This window comes from Macaca nemestrina, chromosome 11 (genome assembly GCF_043159975.1).
Source record: "Macaca nemestrina isolate mMacNem1 chromosome 11, mMacNem.hap1, whole genome shotgun sequence".
Lineage (NCBI taxonomy): Eukaryota > Metazoa > Chordata > Mammalia > Primates > Cercopithecidae > Macaca > Macaca nemestrina.
The window spans coordinates 124,910,136-124,935,686 of NC_092135.1; the positions used below are offsets into that span (position 1 = coordinate 124,910,136).

At 45.5% G+C, this 25,551-nt stretch overlaps 1 protein-coding gene and 1 long non-coding RNA gene across 3 annotated transcripts in view; one reads left to right on the forward strand and one right to left on the reverse strand.

Annotated features, from left to right (window-relative positions):
- Positions 1-12,661, reverse strand: part of LOC105473988 (insulin receptor substrate 1) — a 62,337-nt gene extending 49,676 nt beyond the window's left edge. Inside the window, exons 1-2 of one of the 2 annotated variants that reach the window (XM_011728315.3) lie at positions 8,779-12,661; positions 5,934-6,184 (exon numbers count right to left, since the gene is read on the reverse strand). In XM_011728315.3, coding sequence (XP_011726617.2) covers positions 8,800-12,543 — 3,744 coding nt within the window. In that variant the 5' untranslated portion in view covers positions 12,544-12,661 and the 3' untranslated portion in view covers positions 5,934-6,184; positions 8,779-8,799. Of the gene's footprint in view, positions 1-5,933; positions 6,185-8,778 lie in introns of those variants that run through there. The other variant, XM_011728314.3, reaches the window with a different exon arrangement.
- A 1,296-nt stretch (positions 12,662-13,957) lies between these two features.
- On the forward strand, positions 13,958-25,351 carry LOC105473987 (uncharacterized). Its single transcript, XR_982614.3, has 4 exons — positions 13,958-14,024; positions 21,377-21,520; positions 22,821-22,981; positions 25,138-25,351. It is a non-coding gene; the product is annotated as an uncharacterized lncRNA (long non-coding RNA).
- Positions 25,352-25,551: the final 200 nt, after the last annotated feature.

Below are 25,551 nucleotides of genomic sequence, written 5' to 3' on the forward strand. Positions count from 1 at the left end.
CTCGTGATCCGCCCGTCTTGGCCTCCCAAAGTGCTGGGATTACAGGCGTGAGCCACCGCGCCCAGCCACCAGATCATTTTTTAACCTATATTTTCCCCTTTCACTGTTATGATAGACTGATTAATCTCTAGAAATTTTTGAACCTGAGGATTGAAAAGAGACATGGAAAGTAGTGTGTCCTTTTTTTCCCTTTAAGAATAACAAACAAACAAACAAAAAACAAGTAAGTCTGTTGTACGAGGTGTATTATCTGCTGTGCCCCTTTAAGTGCTGAAATTTGGGATCTGAGCATATTCTTCCATAGAAGACTTGGAGCAGTTGGGCATTTAACCAACTTTCTGTTACAAAGCTTCAAAATTTATAAGCAGTCTATCTCTGGAAAGATAAACAAAACCCAGCAGTGATGGCGGCCTATGAGAAACTGGGGACAAAGGTGGGAGGAAGTTCTATGTTTCACTCTCTACGTTAAAAAAGAAAAAAAACCACTTGAAACTTATAGCATGTACATGTATCACCTATACAAAAATATAGAGAAAAAATAGTGTGAAGAGACCCAGCAAGCTATTATAAAACTTGGTAGTCTTAAAAGAAGCTTTTTAAAAATGTTTCTGTAAGAGACTACCACAAACTTAAAAATAAATATGACTGCATATCATCAAAACAGAGGGAGAGAAATCTCAAAAGTGATTATACTTCCAGCCAGAAGCAAGCAAGGAACCACAGTTAAAAGTGTTGGAGCCTTTCTTTATTAAAAATAAAAACCACCCACCCAAAGGAAAAAAAAGAAAGAAGTCCTGGAATAACAAAGCTAAGATAGCAAGAAAAGACTTTAAAATTTCTTTTGTAGCCCCCACTTTCACCCCACGTTTCCTAACACTGGCAGCCCATAACAAGTCCACATTCAACCCCTCTTCATTTAACAGTTGGATGCCTCTTCTTCTGGCTACTTTCACTGGGACTAAAGATCCAAAGCCAAGATATCTTTTTCCTGCTTTTTGTCAATATTACATTTGCAAGCTTAATATCCAAAAACGGGCCATTCTTCCAAATGAGAGTTTCAACAGCCTTCCTGATTATTTAGTATGCTGCTGGTATTGTCAGACAGGAAGCCATGGTTAGAAAGATTTAGAAAAACACAAACCTTTAAGGTAGATGGGCACTTTTGCCCATTAGGTTTATGAAAAATGCCAACTTTTGTGAACTACACAATCTGAATCTTGATTTGTTTCTCCCGGATAACTTCTGTCAAAGAAATTTGGTAACTACTTTGGTGATCTCCTCTCAGTACCATTTTTTCCCTCCATTTCCATGAATCTACCTTCATCCCCTTTCACTAAAAGGTGTACTACATGGAACATGATAGGTGCTCAATAGTGCTTACTGAGTAAAAGGCAGGAGAGGGGAAAAACAACAAAAAATGGCTTAGGGCCTATTTGACCAAAAGCAGATAATTTATGTTAGGCTTGAGAAATGGGTGATGGGCTTGAATAGTATTAAAGACAATTAAAGATCTTCCGATCTTCTGATTGTTCCCACAACCCCTAAAACTCAAGGGTAAATATAATTATTTTTCATATCCATAGAGCCCTCCAAATAATTTTGAAGTGAATAGGGACATGACGATTGAAGAAGATTAGATAAATTATAGTTGACTACAGAGCAATTACTGAATATTCCAGTGGCCTTTAACTAACTGCTAAATGTTTATAAATGGCTTTTAATATTTTGCTAGCTCACTTAGATCATATCCTTCCTAAAAGTAAAATCACGACTTTCTGTGCAAAACATAATTTGTTTGCCACATTACATATATTTGGAAAAAAAAAAAAAAAAAGTCTCTTTGATCATTTCAACAAACGTGAGAAAACTTCTCAAGATTAAATGATACTGTTCAGCAACATGACCTAAATATGTCAGGGAGGATCAGAGAACACCTATCAAAGTATTCTTTGGTCAACAATAAAAGCGGAGTGCAAGGATACATATGTAATATTCAATATTTAAAAAACTTGGGATGGTAAAAGGAATACAATGAATGCAATCCAACTCAGCTTACTCAATAAAACATTCCTGGTAGAGTAATAAAACCACAAAATCTCCATTCTGCTTTAAGATAACTGCAACTAGAATCACAGTCTGACCTATGTGTTCAACTCTACTGCCATTATCAATGGAAAATACAGAAAAAGGGTCAAAAAGCCTTTTCAACATAAACACATCTTTTTCAAAGCTCTATTATTTGAAGATCACTGACTCACTGAATAAGCACAAATAACATTTATCCAACCAAATTTATTTCAACAAATAGATTATAGCAGAGCCTGCTGCAAGACTACTATTAAAATGAAAAGTGTTCCTTTTATCACACATGACAGTACCTTATACTTATCTAATCCATCTTCTCCCTTTTTCAGTGAATTAAGAATGGGAGAGATACTACCATTTCCAAGGTGTAAGACGAAAATAGAAGCAAATAGATGATACTTACTAATCTATCATCTTAAAAAGCTTTACAATAAATTTTAGTAACTACGTCATACTATGAAATTAGTATACAATTATATCATACTAATATTTAAATGTAATTTTAAGTTAAAATTCAATATGATTATACTTTCTGAACATGTTTCAACAACATTTTAAAAAGAACTTTCAAAGTCTGCTGCATAGTTATGGACTAATAAGGTAACAAAAGAATAAATCAGTTACATAATTATAAATGTGGTAGAGGCAGGATCTATTATTTTACATACAAAAAAATACTAGTATGAAAAAAAGTTACAGGATCTTTAGTGTGAAACTGGCTTCAAGCATGATTCACAAGAAGCTATTTTCCTTGAATACAATTTCCAGTAACTTTGTAACATGAGGAAATAATTGAGGAAATGGCTTTCTTTAAAACAAAACAAAACCTTAAAACCGTGAAATGTTCCAATATACTAAATTAGCAACCCATCAAAATAAAAGGAACGATTTATATACTATTCAACTAAGACATATCTGATTATAGTGAGAGGATTGGAAGAGAATAAGTCCATGGAGTTTCTTAAGAGGCAACAGACTATTTTAATGACTTGTGAAATCCACATGGAGGGACAAAAAAGGCAGGAGCTTCTGAATATACTGGCAACTCAACAGCCAAGATAACACAGGGTTGGAAAAGCAGTGTTGGCTCAACTAATCAAAAATCCTAAAGCACAAAAAAAATCTGGACAACACTAATTTTGCCAGCAAGAGAAATATTGAGTTGTTTCATACACCTAAGCGAGGAAAATAAAGCTAAACAAAAAATTTTGGAAGACCTCCTATAGTCTCCAATTGGCTTCTCAAATTTCCTTTCTATTCACTTAAATGGTTATCTCACTGAAGAACACTGATGGCACAAATGCGAAACATTATCCACAAACACACCACCCCTGGAAAAGAGGTGATTTCCAACAGGATGCATGTGTTAATTTCCGCAGTGTGCACTGGTTAAAGCTTAATCTATACTGTGGGGAGGGGTGGGATGTTTCTGAGAGCTGACCTTAGGATGTAGGAGCTAGCAGGTGCCTTGCCTTCCCACACACATTTTATTTTTAAAAAGGTGGAAGGAAGAGGAGCATAATCCACTCTAGAGATGGTTCCAAAAACTTAGGCTGGTTAGTCAGGAGGGTTTGTCTTGGGGTCTGTTAAAACTTGAAAACGCCCCTTTGAAGCAAGAAAGGTTAATGTCAGGCCCGAATCAAACGATGTTTTCCTTCCAGGCCCTGGTCTGGCCGTAAAGAATGTCTGATCCAAAGGTTAGAAATGGACAGAACAGGCTATTCTAATGCTTTATGATGACCCTGTCAACAACTTCTTCTTCAGAATCCTCATTGCAACTGACCCATTAAAGAGTATCAGTCATTTTCTCCACAACATTCCTATGTTTAGAGCTGCAAAAGAGGTTAGAATAATTGAGAACAAAATCCTCAAGTTACTGATGAAGAAATAGGTCCAGAGAAATTAAGTGACTTGCCCAAGTTCACTCAGCTGGTGAAGGGCACAGGCTGTGTTGGAGCCCAAGATCTCTGGCTCCCAAGAACTGCTTTTTCCATTGCATCATTTAAGATAGCACAAAGCTATATTCCTGGAATTCTGATTTAAAAAAAAAAAAAAAAGTGGCATGCCCTTTGGATCCCAAGTCTCTTCTTGTAAGGCAATGCTGGAGATAGTATTTATTGAGGGTAAACTAAGAGAAATGACTACAATATATGCAACATTTTATGGATTTTTTTAAATATAAAAGGCTACCTAAACAATTGCAAAAGTTAAGCAAATTATTAGATGCTCAAACTTTTCTGGAATAACAGAGAAACTCTCTCCCACTGCTCAGTAGCAGTTTTGGGGCATAGCATTTGCACCTGCTTGGTACGTTTCCACCTGTGATGTTTCACTTGGCCCCTCAGAAAAAGCGCTGCCCTGGGATCTTATGATTCAGTGATGCAAGAGGGATGCTGGCTGGTGAGAAATGCTTGAGAGGGAAGGAGGAGAAAATACGCCCACAGCACTTCTCTTTCTTATTTTCCTTATTTTAGAAAGGCCAAATCGCAACACATTTTCCATCCCATGTAGTAATATATCTCACATAATTTTGGTTACTGGAGGGTGCACAACACAACTCTAGCAAGCTTTCAAAATCGATGTGCCTAGCCTAAATTGACGGGCTGTCACTGGGACTGTCAATTATGGAAAAATGAATCTGTGTCTGAGAACGCGACAGCATTTCCTCTAAGCCTTGAAGGAACACACTACCCAAACCCTTGTCACACCGAGTTCTCAGGATCTGCAAGCCGCAGTCCCGTCTTTCATTTCTCTGTGAGCTCCCTCACAGCCCAGGAGGACGCGTTTTCCCAGCTCTTACCTAGCTCAGGTGCTTTGCAGTAAAGCCTATGGAGCCTAGGGCACTTTCAAGCCAAAGGAACTTCCCCTCCCCCAGTGACCAAAAACGACGGCAGCCGCAGCACTCGCAGGTCTCTCTCCCTCCCTTGGTGGCGGGGGGCGGGCAGGAATCGCGGACCAACCCCACCCGGCCCGCAGGCCCGCAGCCACGTGCGGGGCTCCCTTCCTGCTCGCGGATCTCGAGACAGGAAGACGAAGGAACGTGGCCTCGTAGTAAACCGTAGTAAAGAGAGGAGGGAAACAAAATGGGGCTCGTCACATGGTTACGGCCTGGATTTTTCTCAATTAAAAATAAGAGGAAGTGTGTGTTTCCGGCCCCCGTCCGTGGGCTGGTTGGACTTTTTCGTTCTTAGGATTCTGGTCCAAATGCAAGAATACGGCTGAGGGCACAACGTCCTCAGTCGGCGGGCGCGGTACGGAGGGGGCCTGTGGTTCAGCCTGCGGGCACCAGTGGGAAAAAGGTGTCAGGCGGGGTGGTAGAAAGCAGCCCAGGGCCGCCCGCCCGCTACCACCTCCAGGGGACCTGCGGAAAGCCCCGCCCCGCGCCCGCTGCGGCTCAGCCGTTTCACACGCTGATTGGCTGTGGTGGGGGCCAATCAGCGCCCAGCTCCCCCGCCCGCCCGGGACCCGGAGCCGCGCGGCTGTGCCCGAGGGCGGGGCCTCGCCAACCAGCGCCGACCACGCGGCCCGGGAACGGGCCCGGCCGCCCGGGATGACCCGAGACGGGCGGGGGCGGGAGACCCGAGGGCGGCCTGGCTCTGCAGGTTCCCCCACCCCGGGCGAAAGGGGGCTCGGAGGAGGGAGGAGAAGGAATGCAGGAAGCGGAGGTGACCCGGAAAAGGGAAAGTGCCAGGGCTGAGAGAGTTTGCGCCAGCCAAAAAGGCCACACGGCTGGGGAAAAGGGAGGGAGGGGAGGCAACCTTGGAGGTACGGAATCCTTGACATCACATAAAAGGAAACAGAATGAAAAAGAAATGGAAAGAGTCTTTTTCTGTTTTTTTTTTTTTTTTTTTTTTTTTTTCTTTTGGTCTTTTAAAGGGGGAGGGCATAACAAAGAATGACAAAAACAAAAAACTGAACCCAAAAGGCATGGCTGGGGTCTGTGTCTTTGTCAGCTGCAGTTTCAAAACTAAAAGACAAATTTGATGCCGGGTAAAGGTGGCGGGGCTGCTATGACCGAGTCTGAGAGGCTCTTTTTGCCCTGCTTCTTGGGCTCTCAATTTACTCTCTGCAGAGAGGGGGCCACAAGTACTGCGAAATTCTGAAAAGGAGCAAAAGAAAAAAAGGACATTGTCAGGAACATGAAATAAGAGGTGGAAACAAAGGGATGGCAGGGGATAGTACTAGAAAACGAGCAGGCCAGAACTAAGAGGCGATGCAAGAGAAAGGGCAGGCAGAAAAGGTTACTGGACTACAGGTAAAGCAGAAAGGCTTCCAACAAGTCGAACTCCTGAGCTCAGTGCTTCACAAGTGTTGTCCTCTAACACAATGAAAAATTTTAAACAAGCCGAGATGTTTCAACAGCGCACACCCCTCATCACACCTCTATTCCTTTCACCGAGTCTCAGGTTTTACCTGAGAAATGAGGAAAAAGAGCAAAGACAGCAATTGCTGAGGAAGTGAGGAAAATAATGTTTGCACACACATACTCATTCGGAGCAGAAGCCGTTTGCCACTCACAGGTCTGACTTCTGTCTGTTTCAGATAACTATGGAATAACATCTTTGGACTCAACAGGGCACAGGCAAGCAAGCAGAAATCAGGATGTAAATGTGCCAGGTAGCATTTGGTGCCTCACTTTAAACACCAACACAAACATCTCAAATATGCATTGTAGAATTTTCCTGGTACGGTGCAAAGCATGGTCTATTGTTACTCCAGAATTATTAGAAATAGGATTATATGATTATTCCAGAATATTTTATTTTCCCAAAAAAGGTTAAGGATAGAAGGTTGTAGAGTTTTGTTTTTTTTTTTAAATGCATCCAACACATAGGAGAATTTTATTTTAAAGCCCTTTTTAAAAATGAAAATTCTAGTTGGACATCAATTTTCTTCAGAGCAAACATTATTTATTCTACTCTATAAAAAGAAACCTAAAAAAATTAAGATGACAAGTAAGAAAAACTTTCTTCATCTCCTTTAAAACCAAAATTTTAGTTCTGCTGGGCTTGTTTCCTTCAAATTCTCATTATTTTACCAATGAGGCACTTTATAATACAAATGCTTAAAGTGTTGAGGGATTCTGACTCCCAAAAACATCATTTGATACAACAAGATTTGTACTGTTGACGTTGACATACACAATTAAATCTTCTAGTGAATGATGAAAATAAATGTTGAAATAAATGCTTATCAAATAAATGCTTTTTATAACATATCACCTAAAATCTTCATTTCAGTGTTCATATACCTTTTTTTCTTCTACAAAATAGAGAATGATATGGATCGAATATTGGAAACAGAATTAAGAAGACTACGAACACATGATAAACAAATACCTATCAATAGGAAACCAGGGCACAGATTAATTTCTTATGAATTGACACAAATTAAGAAAAATCAATGCTTTGAAAAGCTTATTCTGTGGAGCATAGATAAAATTCACAAGATAATCAGTTTGTCAGAGTAAAATGTTTCCAAATGCTGGAAACTTCTGTATTGCCAACTCATCACATTATTTGCAAACTGTACTCCTCTCTTCTACCCACAATCATGACCACCAGAAAACAGGATCAACAGAACGAAGGGCAGGCTAATTTCCTATTACAAATGTTTTTCATTTTCAATACGGCATTAGCCACAGAAGACCTAAAGCCAACTTTCAGCATTTACTGCAGTGTCTACTCTTGAACTTAAAGGAACACAACAAATACCCTAAAAGTGGAGGGTATACAGTTTAGCCCTTCTATTCAATGCAAAACAAAACAAAACAAAACATATTAAGGCATGTTCCTTAGTATGCATTCTTCTCAACAAATAAAAGCTATTTTACAGAAGATGTATAGTAGCCCCCAAATGATATCTGTAATGTCTCAGTGCAAGAAGAGGTAACTGTAAGGCAGACATCCTAGGATGAACTCCCATAACTCTTAATCATGGGTCCCAGACACATACAGAGTTTCCTGCATATCCTGTATGAGAGAGGCCAGGCCCGTGGGATGGTGGGTTGGTGTGTGAATAATATTTCACAAATCCTGGTACAGGAACAAAAGGACAATGTAACCCATAATTACTTTGAGAGATCATAAAAATAGATAGGTACTTCTCTCTAAATATGTATTTCTAAAAAGCTCTTACTCCTTATCTTTTTAGGGCAGGATGAATAGAAATCAATGTTTCCCGCTACTGTTTATGTTGCCTTGGTATTATGAAATCACAGAACGAAAGGACAGAGAACAACTCGATAAGATCACCCTTAAGGGCTCCCAGAAACTATCTTAAAGGAAGGGTTTAGCCCCTGTGTTAATAAATATTTTCTGTAGAACGGTCCCTGTAGGGGCTGACTTAAATATATAGTGAAAAGAAAACTTCAACAAACCAATCAAGCTTCTTATGTAGGAACTTTACAAACCTCAGAACTGGCATAGGATATACGTTTTAAAAATATGGCAGTAACTCCTTCACTTGGAAATTCTCAAACGAAAAAGCCCTCCTGTGGCTGCTCCTACATGTTTGTTTGACTCTCTGCCAGATGTCAGTGTGGGGTGAGCATCTTGTGTACCCTGAGAATGTAAGCGCATTCTCCCTGAGGAAGCAGTGGGAAAAAACAGGAAGGGGCAGAGGCGAAGAACAGAATTGAAGCACAAGGTTAAAAACAGTTTTGTCTTCTGACTTTGTCACCATGAAACGCACCTGCTGTGATATCCAGTTGAGCTACTGAAGGTCCTCTGGCTGCTTCTGGAAACTGATGCTGGCATAGGCGCTTAAATCCTCACTTGAGTGGCGGCGGGTGGAGCTGCTCTCACTGCTACCCAGGGGTTGATGAGGGGGTGGGGGTGGGGGAGGCTGCGGTTGAGGGGTGCACTCCTGAGGGCGCTGTTTGAAGTCCTTGACCAAATCCAGATCTATGTAGTTAAGACCATTCTCCAAACCCCCAGCAGCCCCACACAGTTGGGCTGGCTCCTTGGGGGCTCCCCCAAGTTCCCCAGGCCTCAGCCACACATTCTCAAAGGAAGCAGAGCTGTGACGTTTCACATCCTCGCTGCTGCTGCTACCGCCACCACCCCCTATTGCTGCCCCGGCTCCAAAGGGCACTGTGTTGCCCACCCGGGTGGCACTGGGTGTTGAGGAGAAGGTCTCGGAGCTATGCCTCCTCCGGCACCCTTGTGGGTCTGCACGGATCACTTTGGCACTCTGGTTGCGGTTAGGACTGAGGTTCACCCGGGTGAAGGCGCTCATGCCCCCAGGTCCTTGTGGGCCCCCCAGCAGGGATGAGTGGGCAGCCAGCTCTGCTGCCCCTTGAGGCCCAGTGGGGGAAGCAGAGGCTGCTGAGGATGAGGAGGCAGCAGCCATGGTGGCCCTGGGCAGGCTCACCTCCTCTGCAGCAATGCCTGTCCGCATGTCAGCATAGCTTACAGGGGCAATTGGCGAGGTGTCCACATAGCTCTGGCGGGGACAACTCATCTGCATGGTCATATAGTCACCCCGGCTGCTGGGCACTGCCCGGGTAGGCCTGCAAATGCTAGCAGCCCCGGGAGGTGCGGGGCCCAGTCTGCCCATCTCGACCCCAGTGCTCTCCTGCCAGGCTGCCCTCCGGCCCGGCCCCAGGTCCATCTTCATGTACTCCTCAGTGCCAGTCTCTTCCTCTCTGGGAGCTGGCTGGAGCTGGGATGGACACCTGACAGAAGGTGAGCTACGGGAAGCCACCGGGCCAGACAAGTAGCCAGGCTGATCACTCCCAAATTCAATATTCACATATTCCCCTGGGCTCTTGGGCTCCGGAGGGTGCAGCAGGGGCTGCTGTTGCTGCTGTTGCTGCTGCTGCTGCTGCTGCTGCTCTCGGGCCCGAGGTAAGGTGCTGGCCTTGGGATCCCCCAGGGACAGCCTCGTAGGCCGGGCCAGGCGGCTATTGGTCTGAGCAGCTGTGTCCACCTTTCGAGGCAGATGGGGCTGCAGAACCTGATGGTGGGGATGTGGAAGGCTGGGCTCCAGCCTAGCCCCACAGTATCCCCCACCCAGGCTGTCGCTGCTGGTGGAGGAGGAAGAATCATCCGCTGTTGCAGCATAGAGAAGGCGACCAGAGCTAGCAGAAAGGCGGAGGTGCTGATGCCGGGCACCCTCCTCCGGCTCCCCAGGGCGCTGGGTGTGCTTAAAGGATCTTGGCAATGAGTAGTACGAGAGGACTGGCTTGTGCTGGGGGTCCTCAGGGCCATAGTAGCAGTCAGAGGGGCTGCTGGTGTTGGAGTCCCCCACTGGTGACATGTTCATGTAGTCACCTGTGCAAGGTAAGAGCTTGCCACCGCTGCTCTCCACTGGGGGTTTGGGGTGAGGCAAGACATGAGAGTGGTGGCCCCCTACCCCGTTTGTCCACAGCTTTCCATAGCTGCTCCCAGAAGGGACGGCACTGCTGCTGCTGCTGCTGGGGCCACCTCCAATGTCAGGAGAGCAGCCACCGCTGGGGGACATCATCATGTAGCCATTGGGGTCCACTCTCTGGGGATGGCGTCTGATGGGATTGATGATCTGCTGTGGGGCAGACACGCTCTTGGGGCTCATGGGCATATAGTCTCCACTGCCCTTTCGGCTGCTGGGCACTGGGGCCACCCCTGGGGACATGGGCATGTAGCCATCATCAGTGTGGAGGGTAGAGCTGTCTGGGCGGTGGTGGCCCCCCCGACGCTCCAAGGGGTGCATTTCCAGACCCTCCTCTGGGTAGGAGTGGGTGGGCACGAAGGCAGAGTGCCTGTGTCCCGGCAGTCGGCCTCCACTGCCACCTCCTGGTGGGTAGGCAGGCATCATCTCTGTATACTCCTCAATGGAAGCCACTGAGGACTGGGACGGGGTCTTCTGGTGGGTAATGGTAGGGGATGTGCCTGCAGAGTGAGTTCTCTTTCGGAAGCGATTATCCAGATCCGCAGCACTGGATGCTTCATCCCCAGCCAAGGCTGGACTCGTGCCCAAGCCTGTTCCTGGGGTGTAGCGGTGGCCATTGCCACCCCGAGACAAAATGTAGTGACCGTTGGGGGCGGTCAGGGTGGAGGGCCCCTTGCCGCCCATGCAGATATAGTTGCTTAGCTCCTCCTCACCGCGGGCTGGTGGGGTGTGGCCCAGGGAATCCGGAGTGACACTGCGGAAGGAACTCCGGAAATCGCAGGGACTGGAGCCATACTCATCTGAGGAGATGAAACCGCCATCGCTGGGAGAACCAGACACCGAAGCACTAGATCGCCGTGGGAAGAGACAATCCGAGGTGGAGCCATGGCCGCTGGTGCTGCTGGACGACAGACTGACGGGGCTGGTGGCCGAAGGCGAGCAGCGGGAAGCTGGCATGGGGATGGAGCGGCTGTGGTTGAGCGGGGGGTGCAGCCGGGCGCTGCCCCGATGCCGGTGGGCGTGGGTTCTGTTGGTGCTCGGACTCACAGGGCTGCCATCCACCGAGGCTGGGCGGGACATGGTGCCTTCGCCGTCACTGGAGGCGCGGACGCGGAAGGAGCCTGGTTTCCCGCCCACCATGCTGGCCGGGGAGGTGGCAGTGATGCTCTCAGTGCGAGATCGTCGGGTCAGCCCCACCTGGCTGGGCGGGGGGTTGTTGAGATGGTGCCGGCGCAGGGGGACGCTGATGGGGTTGGAGCAGTTGGACGAGGACTGGCTCTTGCTGCGAGGGCGGAACTCATCGCTCATAGCCCGCATGGCCTCCAGGATGGTCTCGTGCATGTTCTGGGCCACCACGGAGTCATCCACCTGCATCCAGAACTCCCCGGGCCCCGTCACGGCAGAACGGCCCACCTCGATGAAGAAGAAGTTCTCCGAGTGGCCGCAGCGCCTGATGTTCATCAGCTGCAGCACCACGGCGGCTGCCTCCGAGTTCAGCTTCACGAAGCTGATGGTCTTGCTGGTCAGGCAGAGGCGGTAGATACCAATCAGGTTCTTTGTCTGACCCAGGCCCTTGGGCTTCAGGATCACCTGCCAGACCTCTTTGAACGCGGGTCCTGGGGGCACGTCACCGTAGCTCAAGTCCTCCCCAGCCTCACCAACGCCGGAGCTGCCACTGCAGCTGCCCCCGCCACCTCCCGCCCCGAGGGCCGCAGCTCCGTCGTGGTGGCCCTTGGCACGGTTGTGCAGCTGTAGGAGAGCCTGGTACCAGCTGTCTTGCTCCGCCTCGCTGTCCGCCGCGATGGCAAAGTGCTCGTCCCGGGTGTAGAGAGCCACCAGGTGCTTGTTCTTGGAGTCAGCCCGCTTGTTGATGTTGAAGCAGCTCTCAAGGGGGATCGAGCGTTTGGGGGCGCTCGACTTGTGCCGCCACTTCTTCTCGTTCTCGTAGTACTCGAGGCGCGCCGGGCCCCCAGCCTCGCTGGCCGCGCGCAGTACGAAGAAGCGTTTGTGCATGCTCTTGGGTTTGCGCAGGTAGCCCACCTTGCGCACGTCCGAGAAGCCATCGCTCTCCGGAGGGCTCGCCATGCTGCTGCCGCCGCCACCGCCACTGAGCAGAGGGAGGCGCCGAAAAACAACCGGGTGGGGGGCGGAGGCTCCTCGCTGCGGCCCCGCACATGCAAACAGGGCTGGAGGCAGCAGAAACCCCGACTCCGAAATCCACGCCGCCCCCCGCGCCGGGGAGGGGCTGCTGAAGGAGGACGCAGCTGCTGAGCCAAGGAGAGAGCCCGACCGGAGTTTTCGGGCGCTTCACGCCCGGCGGGGAGGCAGTGCGTCCGGGGTGAGGACAGCCCCGATCCTCCGAGAGCCAAGTCTCCTCTCAGTCGCCGCCGCCACCAGGAAGGAGCGAAGATGCATCTCTCGTCGCCCCAGCTGGAGTCCGGCGCGGGGAGGCGACAGTCGGGGGTCCCTGCGGTGCCCCTCCAGGAGCGCGCGCGCGCGCGCCTTCCCTCCTGAGTTCCCCTCTGGAAGTAGCGATTCCCGAGGCAAATTAAATATCCTTGGGCAGGGGGAGGCGGGTTGCCAAGTCCCAACGTTGCACGGGGTTCTCCCTCCTCCTTCGCCTCCTCCCACCCCCCAACCGTCCCAGCCGCCACCAGCCGCCCAAATACCAGCTCAATCGCAGAGACCGCGGCGCTGCGGCTGTTGCTGCTGCTGCTGCTGCTGCTGCCGCCGCCCGCGGGCGCGTCCTCTGCAGCCCCCATTCGGGCCCATCTCGGCGGGCGGAGAAAGTGGCTTTTCCATGCGAAACGCTACCGGGCAGCCAGTGCAGCTGGGGACCGACCGGAGGGACAGGCTCATCCCTGCCCCTCGCTCCAGTCGGCAGGGGAGGAGGGGAGGGGACAAGGGCGAGAGGCGATGGGGGAGGTTTGTGAAGGGTTCGGGGAAGACGCCTGTTCCTAGGGAGGCGCTGCCGCTGCAGTTACTTCCCCCCTCCTCCCTCCTCCTCCTCCTCCTCCTCGGAGAGTTGCCGAGAGCCCCAACCAAAACAAGCGGCGGCGTCTGGCTCTGCGCGCCGGCCCCCTCCGACCGCGCCGCCGTCTCACTCGGAGGAGAAAAACACGTGACGGAGCCTCCGCGCTCGGCAGCCGGGCAGCCGCCGCCGCCGGGAGGCTCCCGCCCGGGTCTCTACATTCCGGGCCGAGCCCGCCCCGCGCCCGCCCCTCTCCGCCCCCCGGCCGTACTGCAGCGGCGCCCGCGCCGAGCCCCGGCGCAGCGCTAGGACAGCGCCCCTGCGCGGCCGCCAGCCCAGGCGCAGCGCCTCCCTCACCGCGCGCCACCCAGGGCGCCCCCGGCCCGCAGGAATCCCCGCGGTGGGCGCGGGCGGGGGTGTTTGGGTGGCTACCCGAACGCACGAGGGGAGTCTGGGAAAACGGGAGGGGGCGAGCTCGAGAAGACGCAGGAGTGAGGGTGGGGGGCGACGGGGGGGGCACTGCGGCTACAGAGCCCCGAGTGGGAGACCGGGGGAAGGCGGGGGCGCGGGAGCTGGGCTGCCTCTTACCTAGCAGGTAAGACTTACCCACGGGAGGGAGGTTTCTAGTCAAGGCTTTTTCTCCCAGGAAATTTAAAAGCTACATTTCGGCTTCAGGGCGATAGGCCATGGTGAGGGATCTGTATTTTTGTAAGGTTTTCTAAAGGACTTCTGGGCCAGCCCTCCACCTTGGGATCCCTAGATTTGCTGCCGTGAGGTACCTGGAAGGCACAGAGGGACGCCGAAGGGCAGTGACTCGGAGCAGTTATGGTCACTGCAAAAGGAGAACAGGGATCCCCAGGAAGTGTCTCACATCCGGCGCTGTGGGATTAGCTGCTGATCAATTAGGGAGAAAATGTAAATATCACCGTTTCTCCTGCTCCCCTTGCCCATCCGAGTGAGGGGGGATTCACACATAAGGCTGAGGGCATGGGGGAGGGGAAATGAGAGGTCCCTTATCATATTCCGAAGTCTATCCGTGACTTTAAAAAGCTGTTAGGGACCTTCAGAGGGTTCATAAGGCCAAAACCCTACTGTGCAAATATTGGCTGAAATGTTTTTTTCACACACAGCTCCCACACCCATTGAACCACCCTATAAATTTTTAACCTTGACCACAAGGATAATAGGGAGAAAACAAGGATGGTGCCAGCTCAACTGTACAGGAAAATGGGTACTTCATGAATGGACCAGATCAGCAGCCTGGGTCTCCTTGAAGCGCCCCTTTCAGGGTCACCTTGCGGTATCAGTCTCCCCACAAGCAAATATTCCCCAAAGTTTTTTTATTTTTTAAGCTGACCTATAAACAAGCAGTTTGTCCCTGCTTGCTCGCCTGGCACTAAGGACCCACACAGATGTCACTCGGTTTAATGCTGGCTCATTTTGATGCCCGGCCCGTTTGGGGTTGCCGCCCATTTACTACTACGAGAGACCCTCCTCGGCCTGGGGCTTCCAAGCACTGCGGGATGCTGGCGGGGCACTCTGCAGTCCAGGCGCTGGGCATGCTCAGTGGCCCGGACCCTCCGGGCCGCGGGGGAGCGCGCCTCGGCCCAATGCGGGCTGAGGGGCGGGGCGAGTTTCCCTGGGCGGCCTGCTGATTGGTGGGGTGGCCTGTTTTTCAAGCCTTGCACTGCAGAGGGAAGGTGGGGGAGAAGGGTTGAGGGTACCAAGGTAGGTTGCAAAGCGTAGTAAAAAAAGAAAAAGAAAAAGAAGAAGATGATGATGATGAAGGAGAAAAAGAACCATAAGCGCCATTCAGAGGCGTGCGATACGTAAATTAGGGGGATTGGGCATCTGCAGAGGGGCTCCTCCCTACCCAAGCCTGGGAGCCTCCCGTTTCTCCTCTCTCCTTCCTGTTCCCGGTCGTTCTGCAGCCTCATCTAAACCTGGTTAATCTATAATTTGAGTACACATGTTGAATTGAAAGCCCTCCCTCCTTTTCCTCTGACAGCTTGGTGATGTGGGCACACGTGCCCACTATAGCAAGGCTATTAATAGCAGATATTTGGAAATGGAAGCGAGGCGGCACTCACAGTGACCGAAATTCTGGGGGTATAGAGTGCCTTATGGAGGGTGGGGCAGGGAGGTGAAGAATAGAGACGCCTGAAGTTGGTGGAAAAGTGTAACTGTGTGCCTGGTTTTACCCTAGACAAGAAAAAAGAGAGATGATAAAAGGGTTGTTTACTAGTAAAAATGTAATCCAGATAAGGCCAAAGGGCTTTTTACAGGTTTGATGTTTAGCGCTGCGATGGGGGTAGTGGAGTATTTAACGTTTTGTAAGACAACAAATCAAATCCATACACATTTACTTTTCAAATGGCCCGGTCCCTACCTTCATCCCTCCAACCTCCCCCCTTCCCCACCAAAAAAAAGCTAAATAAAGGTACTGTACCTCTATGGGGGAAAAAATACTCTTTTCTAGAAGGAGGGGAGGGTTGGAAAATTTATTTGCATGTATTTTACAATTATCTTCATAGGAAGGATTTTGATCATAAAAAGCTAATTATGATAATAAACCGTTTTAAAAATATATCTCTCAGTGTTAAAGCATTTCTGCTTTAAAAAACACAATTTCAGTTGCTAAATATTCGATAAAATTATGAAATAAACCGCACTGCTGTGACAAATTATGTTCAGACCCATGGGTTTCCTATGGAAGATAGTCACTGATCATAGGATATTAGTGCCATTTTTCTACTTGCTGATGTTTTACTACCAATTTAAAGGTGGTTAACATTTGTTATAATTATACTACAGTAAATTCAATTGTTCTCTACATTTTTTTAAATTAATGGGCTAACTGGAAATGCATTTACATTTGGTTCATGTAATATATAGAATAGAAAAAGACGCGCTTATGGGAACTCACTGAAGTAATGCTGAGCAGGTATGAATATTATTCTGTCACCTAAGCTAAATTAGTCTTTTGGTGTATTGTAATGAAATACACTGTATGGAAAATTTACTCCTCACTGAAAATTCACGGAACAGAAGAACAAGCTGTTACCAAAATCTGTTGCTCGATGCTGCCATCTATAGGAGAGTTAGAGCCGATTTGCGTAATACGCTAAGGTGCATTTTAAAAGAGGGCTAAAATAGTGATTCATCACAACATTGCAACAGCTATGTTGATGTCACTAATACAATACTAATTAAAGGAGTTAAGAGTTTACATGCTATGGATGCACTTTGGGGCAATACCTCTACAACTAGCTTTAAAATTGAATTATTGGTTTATGTATGATACTACCAGGAAAATAATGCAAAATTTATAGATTATTACATATATCTGTAAAGGGCTTGAGTTGGGTAGATGTAAAACTAAACATTTCAAAATTATAAAACACTGCTTGTATCAAAACATATGTTTTCCTTAAGATGTATGGGTCATAACTGGAAGAGCTATTTAAATACCGGCATCTCTTAGAATTAATTTTGGCAATTTAGAACAGGGCTTGAAGGACAACTGAATGTGGATTTTCTCACTTTAAGATGTATTTTTATTTTAAGATGGCTCAATAGTAACAAGCATTTGAATGCCTACTCTGCAAGGCAATATGAAATACATAAAAAGACAGCTTCTTACAGCTTTGATGGAGTAATAAAAGAGTACAAAATAATAATTGATGACTAAAATGTGTGTGTGTGAGAGAGAGACAGAGAGAGAGATGTCGAATAACAAACAATTGGTATTTACTTTCATGATGGAAGAAATAACTAACTAAATTTTTACAGAAGAGAGGAGCCTTAAGCTTGAACTTGAAATGGGCTATAACTCAGATACTTGGCACTCTTTATCCCACTCAAGTATTTTGGAACACCTACTTGCGTTAGGCACTAGGCTGGACGCTGAGGATTTAGATATCAAAGACATGCTGCCCACAGGAAACTTACATTGAAAATGGCAGATGAACACAAGCACAGAGCACTATGCTGTCTTTTGTGGAAAAAATAGGCACAGGGCAAATGAGATCACATAACAACAAATTGCCTTCTGACATAAACATTATTAGTCACAGACAGTACAATTTGGGAGTCTGAAAGGTGCCTCTTCCCTTAAAAACTTTGTTTTCTCATGTAATTAAAATCTTTCATCTGTTTTATTTAAAAAATATAAAATAGGCCAATTGAAAGTGAGCTGAAAAGTCACACTTGGCTTGTAAATCGGCTAGATCAGGGTTTCTCAAACCCTAGGATCTTGTTAAAATGCAGGGTCTGGTTAAATGCAGAAGGTCAAGGGCAGGCTGAAGCATTGCATTTTTAACATACTCTAGGTGGTGCTGATTCTGCTGGGTAAGTAGCATAGTTCTAACGACTGATGCTTAATTGAAAGACACAATAATTTGGTGCTGTGATATGCAACCAAGGCACTCATACTTTAGTATTATATACATGTATAAAGAGAACAATAGCAAGAAAAATTCTACTTAACTGAGGCATCATTGTGTTTGGGCTTCTCTCTTTTCAGTAACAGGCATCAAATCTTTCTGGTAAGCATGAAGAGTTATTATCAAACAGTTGTGTTAGTGTTTTCCAAGGTGTAATTAAAAATGGAGATTTCTTACCTCATCCCAGTCCTACTGAACCAAAATCTCTTAGCGATATATGGGCCCCCCTGCATTCACAGTTTAAGCAGCATTACAAGAGATTATTATTTACATTAAAATTTAAGAATCATTGGCTTAAATACAAAAAAAATTGTAATTATATACTTCCAGAATTGGCAAATGCACAGCCTTAACCAGTCAACAAAGATCTTCACCTGTGAACTGTTTACTACAACTGGGTAGAGCAGGCAGTGACCCAAACCTGCATGAATCTCCCAATATGAATTGATTTTCCTTTGAAGAAAATCAATTACTGGCAATCAGCTAGTGAGAATCCAGTTCTGCTCTCATCTTGATTTCATCCCTCATCTATTCTAGAGAACTGAGGGGAAATAAATGCACCAAGAACTAACATGGGATTTCGGAAAGACAGTAATGCCCTCAACAGATGATTTCAAAACATTTGCTGTTTGGGGAGCAAATAAAGGATGAAATAAACGGATGGGGTTGGAGGAAAGGAGGGAGGTGAAAACTCCATGCCACTGTTTAATTCTTTCACTTCAGAAATTCTAGTGATTAATTGGTGATTTTGGGGGCGGTGGGGAGAATCCATAAGTGATATTTGTCTAAAAAACTTGGTCCTGGTCCAGGCATAGTAGCTCATGCTTGTCATCCCAGCAATTTGGGAGGCAGAGGCAGAAAGAACCTTGAGTCCAGGAGTTCAAGGTTGCTGTGAGCTATGATCATGCCACTGCACTCTAGCCTGGTTGACAGAGTGAGACTTTGTCTCTAAATATGAATAAAAAGACGACTAGCTTTTCCTTTTTTAATTTTCTTGATTTCCTTAACTAGTATATTCTCATTTTCTTTTACAGTCTTGTTTGATAAGAATCAGGGGTCTGCCAGTCAATTTGTTATCTTAGACAATGCCAGTAGTGTTTTTGGTCATTTAATCCAGAGAAAGAACCTCCAGCTCGCTTGCTTGCTTCTCTCTCTCTCTCTCTCTCTCTCTCTCTCTCTCTCTCTCTCTTTCTCTCTCTCTCTCTGTCTTTCTTTCGGCAGAGTCTCACGTCTCACTCTGTTACCCAGGCTGGGGTTCAGTGGCGCGATCTCAGCTCACTGCAACCTCCGCCTCCCAGGTTGAGGCAATTCTCCTGCCTCAGTCTCCTGAGTAGCTGGGATTACAGGCATGCGCCACCACACCCAGCTAAATTTTGTATGTTTAGTAGATACGCGGTTTCACCATGTTGGCCTGGCTAGTCTTGAACTCCTGACCTCAGGTAACCCACCCGTCTCGGCCTCCCAAAGTGCTGGGATTACAGGTGCGAGCCACGATGCCCAGCCACTGTTTCTTATATTTGAAGAGCCAAGTGTTATATCTAGAGAAGCACATGCTTAGAAAGATTTGCAGACTTTACAACACCTTTTGCTGGTTTTGCCCCCTTCTTTATCTTAAATTTGTCTTTTTGGTGCAGTGCCCTCTAAACTTCTAAATTTAAATTTATATTTAAAGTCTAAAATTTGATAGCCCAAAAATGTCTTTACAGTAATCCCTCAACTTCATTTGTTTATTTTTTAATGTGAATTTCAGTAATGAAGAATGTCTCATGCCCTCTATTCAGTGGGCAAGATCTAGAGGTAGAGCTAGTTGGTTTTACTGTGGTCATACTAACAAAGAATTGCTGGGTCACCATGGCCCCCTCATTCTTCTCACATCCCCTCCTCAATTGCAAGGCGAATAATCATCTCTTTTTCTCAGTAATGATGGATGTCCCATGCTCTCTATTCACTTGGCAGGGTCTGGTGGTAGAACTAGTTGGTTTCACTAACAAAGAATTGCTGGGTCACCATGTTCTCCTCATTCTTCCCACATCCTCTCCTTAACTGCAAGGTTAAGGACCATCTCTCTCTTTCTCCTCTGCCCCCCCCTCCTCCTCCTCCTTCTTCTTTTTACTGGGTCTCATCAGTCCAAGGTTCTTCATTTTAAGAAAGGAAAAAAAAAAAAAACTAACTAGAAGCTTAAGGACATTAGCTTTGTGTGGATTGGGAAGATACAAGTTAATTTGAACTTAAGAGATTTGTAATTACATCACTACCTGTGGTGTTGTCTGGTCTGACTCTACAAGTGGGCAGAGGGTTACCTATATCAGAATCGCCTGTGGAATTGTTCAGATCAAAGCTTCCTGCATCCCACCTCTGACGCTTCTAAATCAGATCCTCTGTAGGTCAATGTGTGACCTACATGTGTGTGACCATTTCCCATTCCCACCTCCATGAGTTTTATGTATGCTAAGATTTGAAACCCACTGATTGGCCTATCTCTAAAATCCTAGATTACAAATGAAGATATTAGGAAATGTATGCAATATGGACCTCCAGCAACTGTCACAACTTTGGTCAATAGTTTTTCTGAAATATTTTACTGCAGTGACTTTAAAACTTTTGACCATGACCTGCAGTAAAGATACATTTAGAAACACATTGTACATCAGTGCATACACACACAGTCAGACTCACTCATGACTAAATACAACTTAGCCTTACTACCTGCAATGCACTCAGATCTTTTTACCCTTTCTTTTTCTCTCTCTTTCTCTCAATCTCACACTTTCTCTTTTTCTTTTAATGCTTTCTAAGACCCACTAAATTCATTTCCCAGCACACTAAGGTGTCATGACCTACAGTTTGAAAACACCAACTTTCTATCTGAATATTTCTGAATTCAAAAACAACAGAACAATGATCATCTCTAGATCCTTGGCTGCACCACCCATAGAACACCTAAGGAGGAAATTCACAATGCTTCCAATGGATTCAAGTTTACTTAACATTATTTTTGGTAGTAACCAAGAATGTTTTTTTACTACTTTTTTTCTTAAGTGGTTGGGCACCAGTCTGTTCCTTTTAAGCAATAAGATCTGATGCACTTACAGTTTTCATACAGTGGAAATCTAAAGACAGGCAAAAGGCAAATTAAGAACATTGAATGTGATTGAGTTACTGTTTTTAAAAATAGACATGTATCCTCACTTCCTAATATTATTTTCATTGTAATAATTGAGCTAATGTTGTTTGCTATATAAAGTATTGGAGGAAAAGAAGTTAGAGATTATAAATATATTTAAAATATATTCTTGTAAATTTGTATTTTATATTTGCATCAGTTTTGGACTGGGGTTAAAGGAGAAAATAGCTGTTTTCTTTTATAAAGAAGACAATTTTTCAAAAACTGCTTACTAGGAATTTAAATTATTAGTTTTATTAATAACATTAGTTTCATAAAAACTAGATTAAATGTTCCTATTTTGTATTTCTTAATTTACCAAATATCTTTGATTCCTAGGAAATTAAAATTTTAAGGGCTAATTCCCCTTAATTCATTCAACAAATATTTACTATGATGAAGAAATGTTCCATGCAGAGGAAATGGCCAATGCAAAGAGCTCCTGACTGGAGGGCATGTGGCACATTCTAGGAGAGTGAGGAGGTAAGTGCAGTGGGAGCAGAGTGAGGAAGGGGAGAATAGGAGGAAGCATGCTTAGTGAGATAACAGTGGACACAATCATAAGGGATCATGTAGGCCTTTGTAAGGACTTTGGTTTTTACTCTGTGAGTGGAAACCACCAGAGGGTGTATAATAGAGCAGTGATGTAATTTGACATATTTTAAAGACACTCTGGGCCGGGCTCCATGGCTCAGGCCTGTAATCCCAGCACTTTGGGAAGCGGAGGCAGGCATGGTGGCAGGCACCTGTAGTCCCAGCTACTCCGGGGGTCTGAGTCAGTAGAATCGCATGAACCAGACAGGCAGAAATTGCAGTGAGCTGAGATTGCGCCACTGCACTCTAGCCTGGGTAACAGCGAGACTCCGTCAAAAAAAAGAAAAAAAAAAGACACTCTGGAAGCTCTGTTGGAATAGACTGTTGGGAGGAGGACAGGGATAATGGCAGAAGCAGACCTCATAAAAGGCTACTGCAGAAATATGGTCAAGAGATTATGGTCATTAGTAAAGATGGTGAGAAGTAATAAAGTTCTGAATATATTTTGAGGGCAGCATCAGCAGGATTTGCAGGTGGTTTGGATGTGACATGGAAGAAAAAGAGTGTAGAATGACTCCAAGATGTTTTTTACTTGTACAACTGAAAAGATAAAATCCCCATCAACTGAGACAGTGTATCAGTTTTCTACGGCTGGGTTAAGAAACTGCTCTAAAGAAATAATTATGAGGTCGGGCGTGGTGGCTCATGCCTGTAATCCCAGCACTTTGGGAGGCCGAGGCGGGCGGATCACAAGGTCAGGAGATCGAGACCATCCCAGCTAACACGGTGAAACCCCGTCTCTACTAAAAATACCAAAAAAATTAGCCGGGTGAGGCGGCGGGCGCCTGTAGTCCCAGCTACTCGGGAGGCTGAGGCAGGAGAATGGCGTGAACCCGGGAGGCGGAGCTTGCAGTGAGGCGAGATCGCGCCACTGCACTCCAGCCTGGGTGACGGAGTGAGACTCCGTCTCAAAAAAAAAAAGAAATAATTATGAAACATCAACTCTTTTATTATACTCTAGGATTCTATGGGCCAGGAATTCAGACAGGGCACTGTGTGGATGGCTTGTCTGTGTGCCGGTTGGGATGGCTCAGATGGTTGTGGAACTATTTGACCTGAAAGGCAGGAGCCTGGAATCATTTGAAACATTGTTCACTAATGTATTTGGCACCTGGGTTAGAATGACTGAAGGCTACATCAACTAGAGTACTTACATCTGGTCTCTCCATGTGACTTGGACTTTTCACAGAGTGGAGGCTGGATTTCAAAGGTGAGCGTCTGAAGAGAGACCATCTCAAGAGTTAACATGCCAAGAGGGAGCTTCTAGAGAGGAGGTGTTCCAAGAGAATCAGAGAGAAGTTGTGTAGCCTTTTGTGATCTTATCTCAGAAGTCAGAGCTTCATTTCTACTGTATGTATCCTATTGATCAAAGTAGACATGAGCCCACCCAGATAAAAGGGCAAGAAACCTAGACCACAGTTCTTGATGGAAGTAGTGTCAAAAACAAACAAACAAACAAACAACAACAACAAAAAACACTTGTAGTCATTGTTTTAAACTACCACAGATTGAAAGACTGTGACTGAACAGGAATGGGGAAGATGGGGGAAGATCAGGAGTTTGATTCTAGACATGTTGAGTTTCGGGTGCTTATTGATCCTCCAAGTGGAGATATCAAGTAGGCATTTGTATACATGAGACTAGAGTTGAAAAGATGAGTCTGGGCTCAAAGTATAAATGTAAAGGTTGTCAGCCTATGAGTGGGATTTAAAGCCCATAATACTGGATAAAATCATCAAGAGAGAAAGTAGATAGAGAAAAGAATAGGACAAAGATGCCAGCAAGGGAGACAGAAGAACAACCGTAAAGTTGCTCTCTTTTGGGCAAAAGGAAGACACTGTATCAGGAAAAAGAGAGTGAACAACTGAGTCAATTGCTGCTGATGATCAAGTCAGAAGAAGACTTGGAATTGGCATAAGATCTAGCATCATGTTTGTGTTATGTGTAAGATATTAACATTGATCGCAGATGCACACAATGTTTATGATCTGACTGAATTCTTTAGTAGAATCACAAAAGTTCAACATACTCAGATGTGTACAGTAGGTTAGTAGAGTTTGTAGGAATAATTATGGCAACGTACTTCATATTTCCTAAATAACTTTAACTTGAAAAATTCCTGTGAGGATAGAGATACTAAAGTACAGTGGATGCTATATTTAGTCTCACTATGCAATTTAGTCTTCTTGTCTCTAAGATTGGACTTCTAAACATTCTTAAGATTTTGAGAGAGGGAGAGAGAGATATTCATATTAATAGGAAAAATTACCAAGATATGTCCTAATTTTTAAACCAAATATTTTAAAATCTTTTAGACTAAAGTTTATATCTAGGAATATACTTCTGGATTTATTAGTCTTTACTGATTTAAAACTTACAAAATAACAAATAATAGCTTTCATCTTTTTAAAAATTATTTTAAAAGATTATTAAGGTAATTTAGTGCAAAAGACAAATACCAATACCAACACCTAGTTTTAAGTTGGAAAATGTGAAATAAAATCTTATGTAAAATACATAAATACCCAACAATATAATAATAATGTAACATAAAATCACCATGTCATTGGCAGGACATACAATTTACCAAGGTGTAAAAACCGTAACATAACTCTTGGAATCTCTATAGAACTACAAAATATAGTTGATTCTTGAACAATGCAGGCATTAGGAGTGGCAACTCCACAAAGTTGAAAATCTGCATATAACTTTAGACTCTCCAAAAACTTAACTTCTAATAGCCTACCATTGACCAGAAACTTTACTGATAGTGCAGTTGATTAGCACATATTTTGTATCTGCATTTTATACTGTATTTTTAAAATAAAATAAACTAGAGAAAAGTGAATGTTGACTGGGCACGGTGGCTCATGCCTGTAATCCTAGCACTTTGGAAGGCCAAGGTGAATGGATCACCTGAGGTCAGGAGTTCGAGATCAGCCTGGCCAACATGACGAAACCCCATCTCTACTAAAAATACAAAAATTAGCTGGGTGTGGTGGCAGGCGCCTATAATCTCAGGTACTTGTGAGGCTGAGGCAGGAGAATCGCTTGAACCCAGGGGGACGGAAGTTGCAGTGAGCCGAGATCACACCACTTCACTCCAGCCTGGGCAAAAGAGCAAGACTCCGTCTCACACACACACACACACACACACAAAAAGTGAATGTTAAGAGAATCATAAGGAAAAAAATATATTTACTACTCCTTAAGTGAAAGTGGAGCGTCCTAAAGATCTTCATCCTCATCATCCTCAGATTGAGTAGGCTGAGGAGGGGGGAGAAGAAGAGGGTTTGGTCTTGCTGTCTCAGTGGTGGCAGAGGCAGAAGAAAATCGTGGATAAATGGACCCATGCCATTCAAACCCCTGCTGTTCAAGGGCCAGCTGTATACTTAAACACATCCCTGGGAGTTGTAAAACTAATGTTACTGTTGTTTTCATTTTGCAGTTTTTCCATCATGATATAAAAGCAAAAGTAAAACTAATCTGTGTACAATTTATTATAGGTCAACTGAGAATGGCAGAGGACTCATCTCACCTTTGCCACATGGTGACTCGCCCCACTCCCCCAGGTGACCTTGCTTGTGCATGTGGATATTTGCTCAGATTAACGTTTCCCACAAAATTGCTTGCTCTCTTTCATTCTGTCCGTGGTTGGTTGTGGTTTATTTGTTGATAACTGAAAGTATTTAAAAATTGCCAAAATATAAGCCATTTCTTTTCTCCCCGAATAGCCTCATTTTTTCTATTCCCTGTTTCCCCTCCTATTACATTTCGAGGGACTCTAAAACAGAGCTCAAGATGGTTCAGGACCACGGAGAGCGCAAGGAAGGGGAACTACCAAAGCGTTTTAGTCATGCAGGTGGGGAAAGAGATGATCCTGAAATTGTTTTTATTTTTTTGAGAGGGTGTCTCGTTCT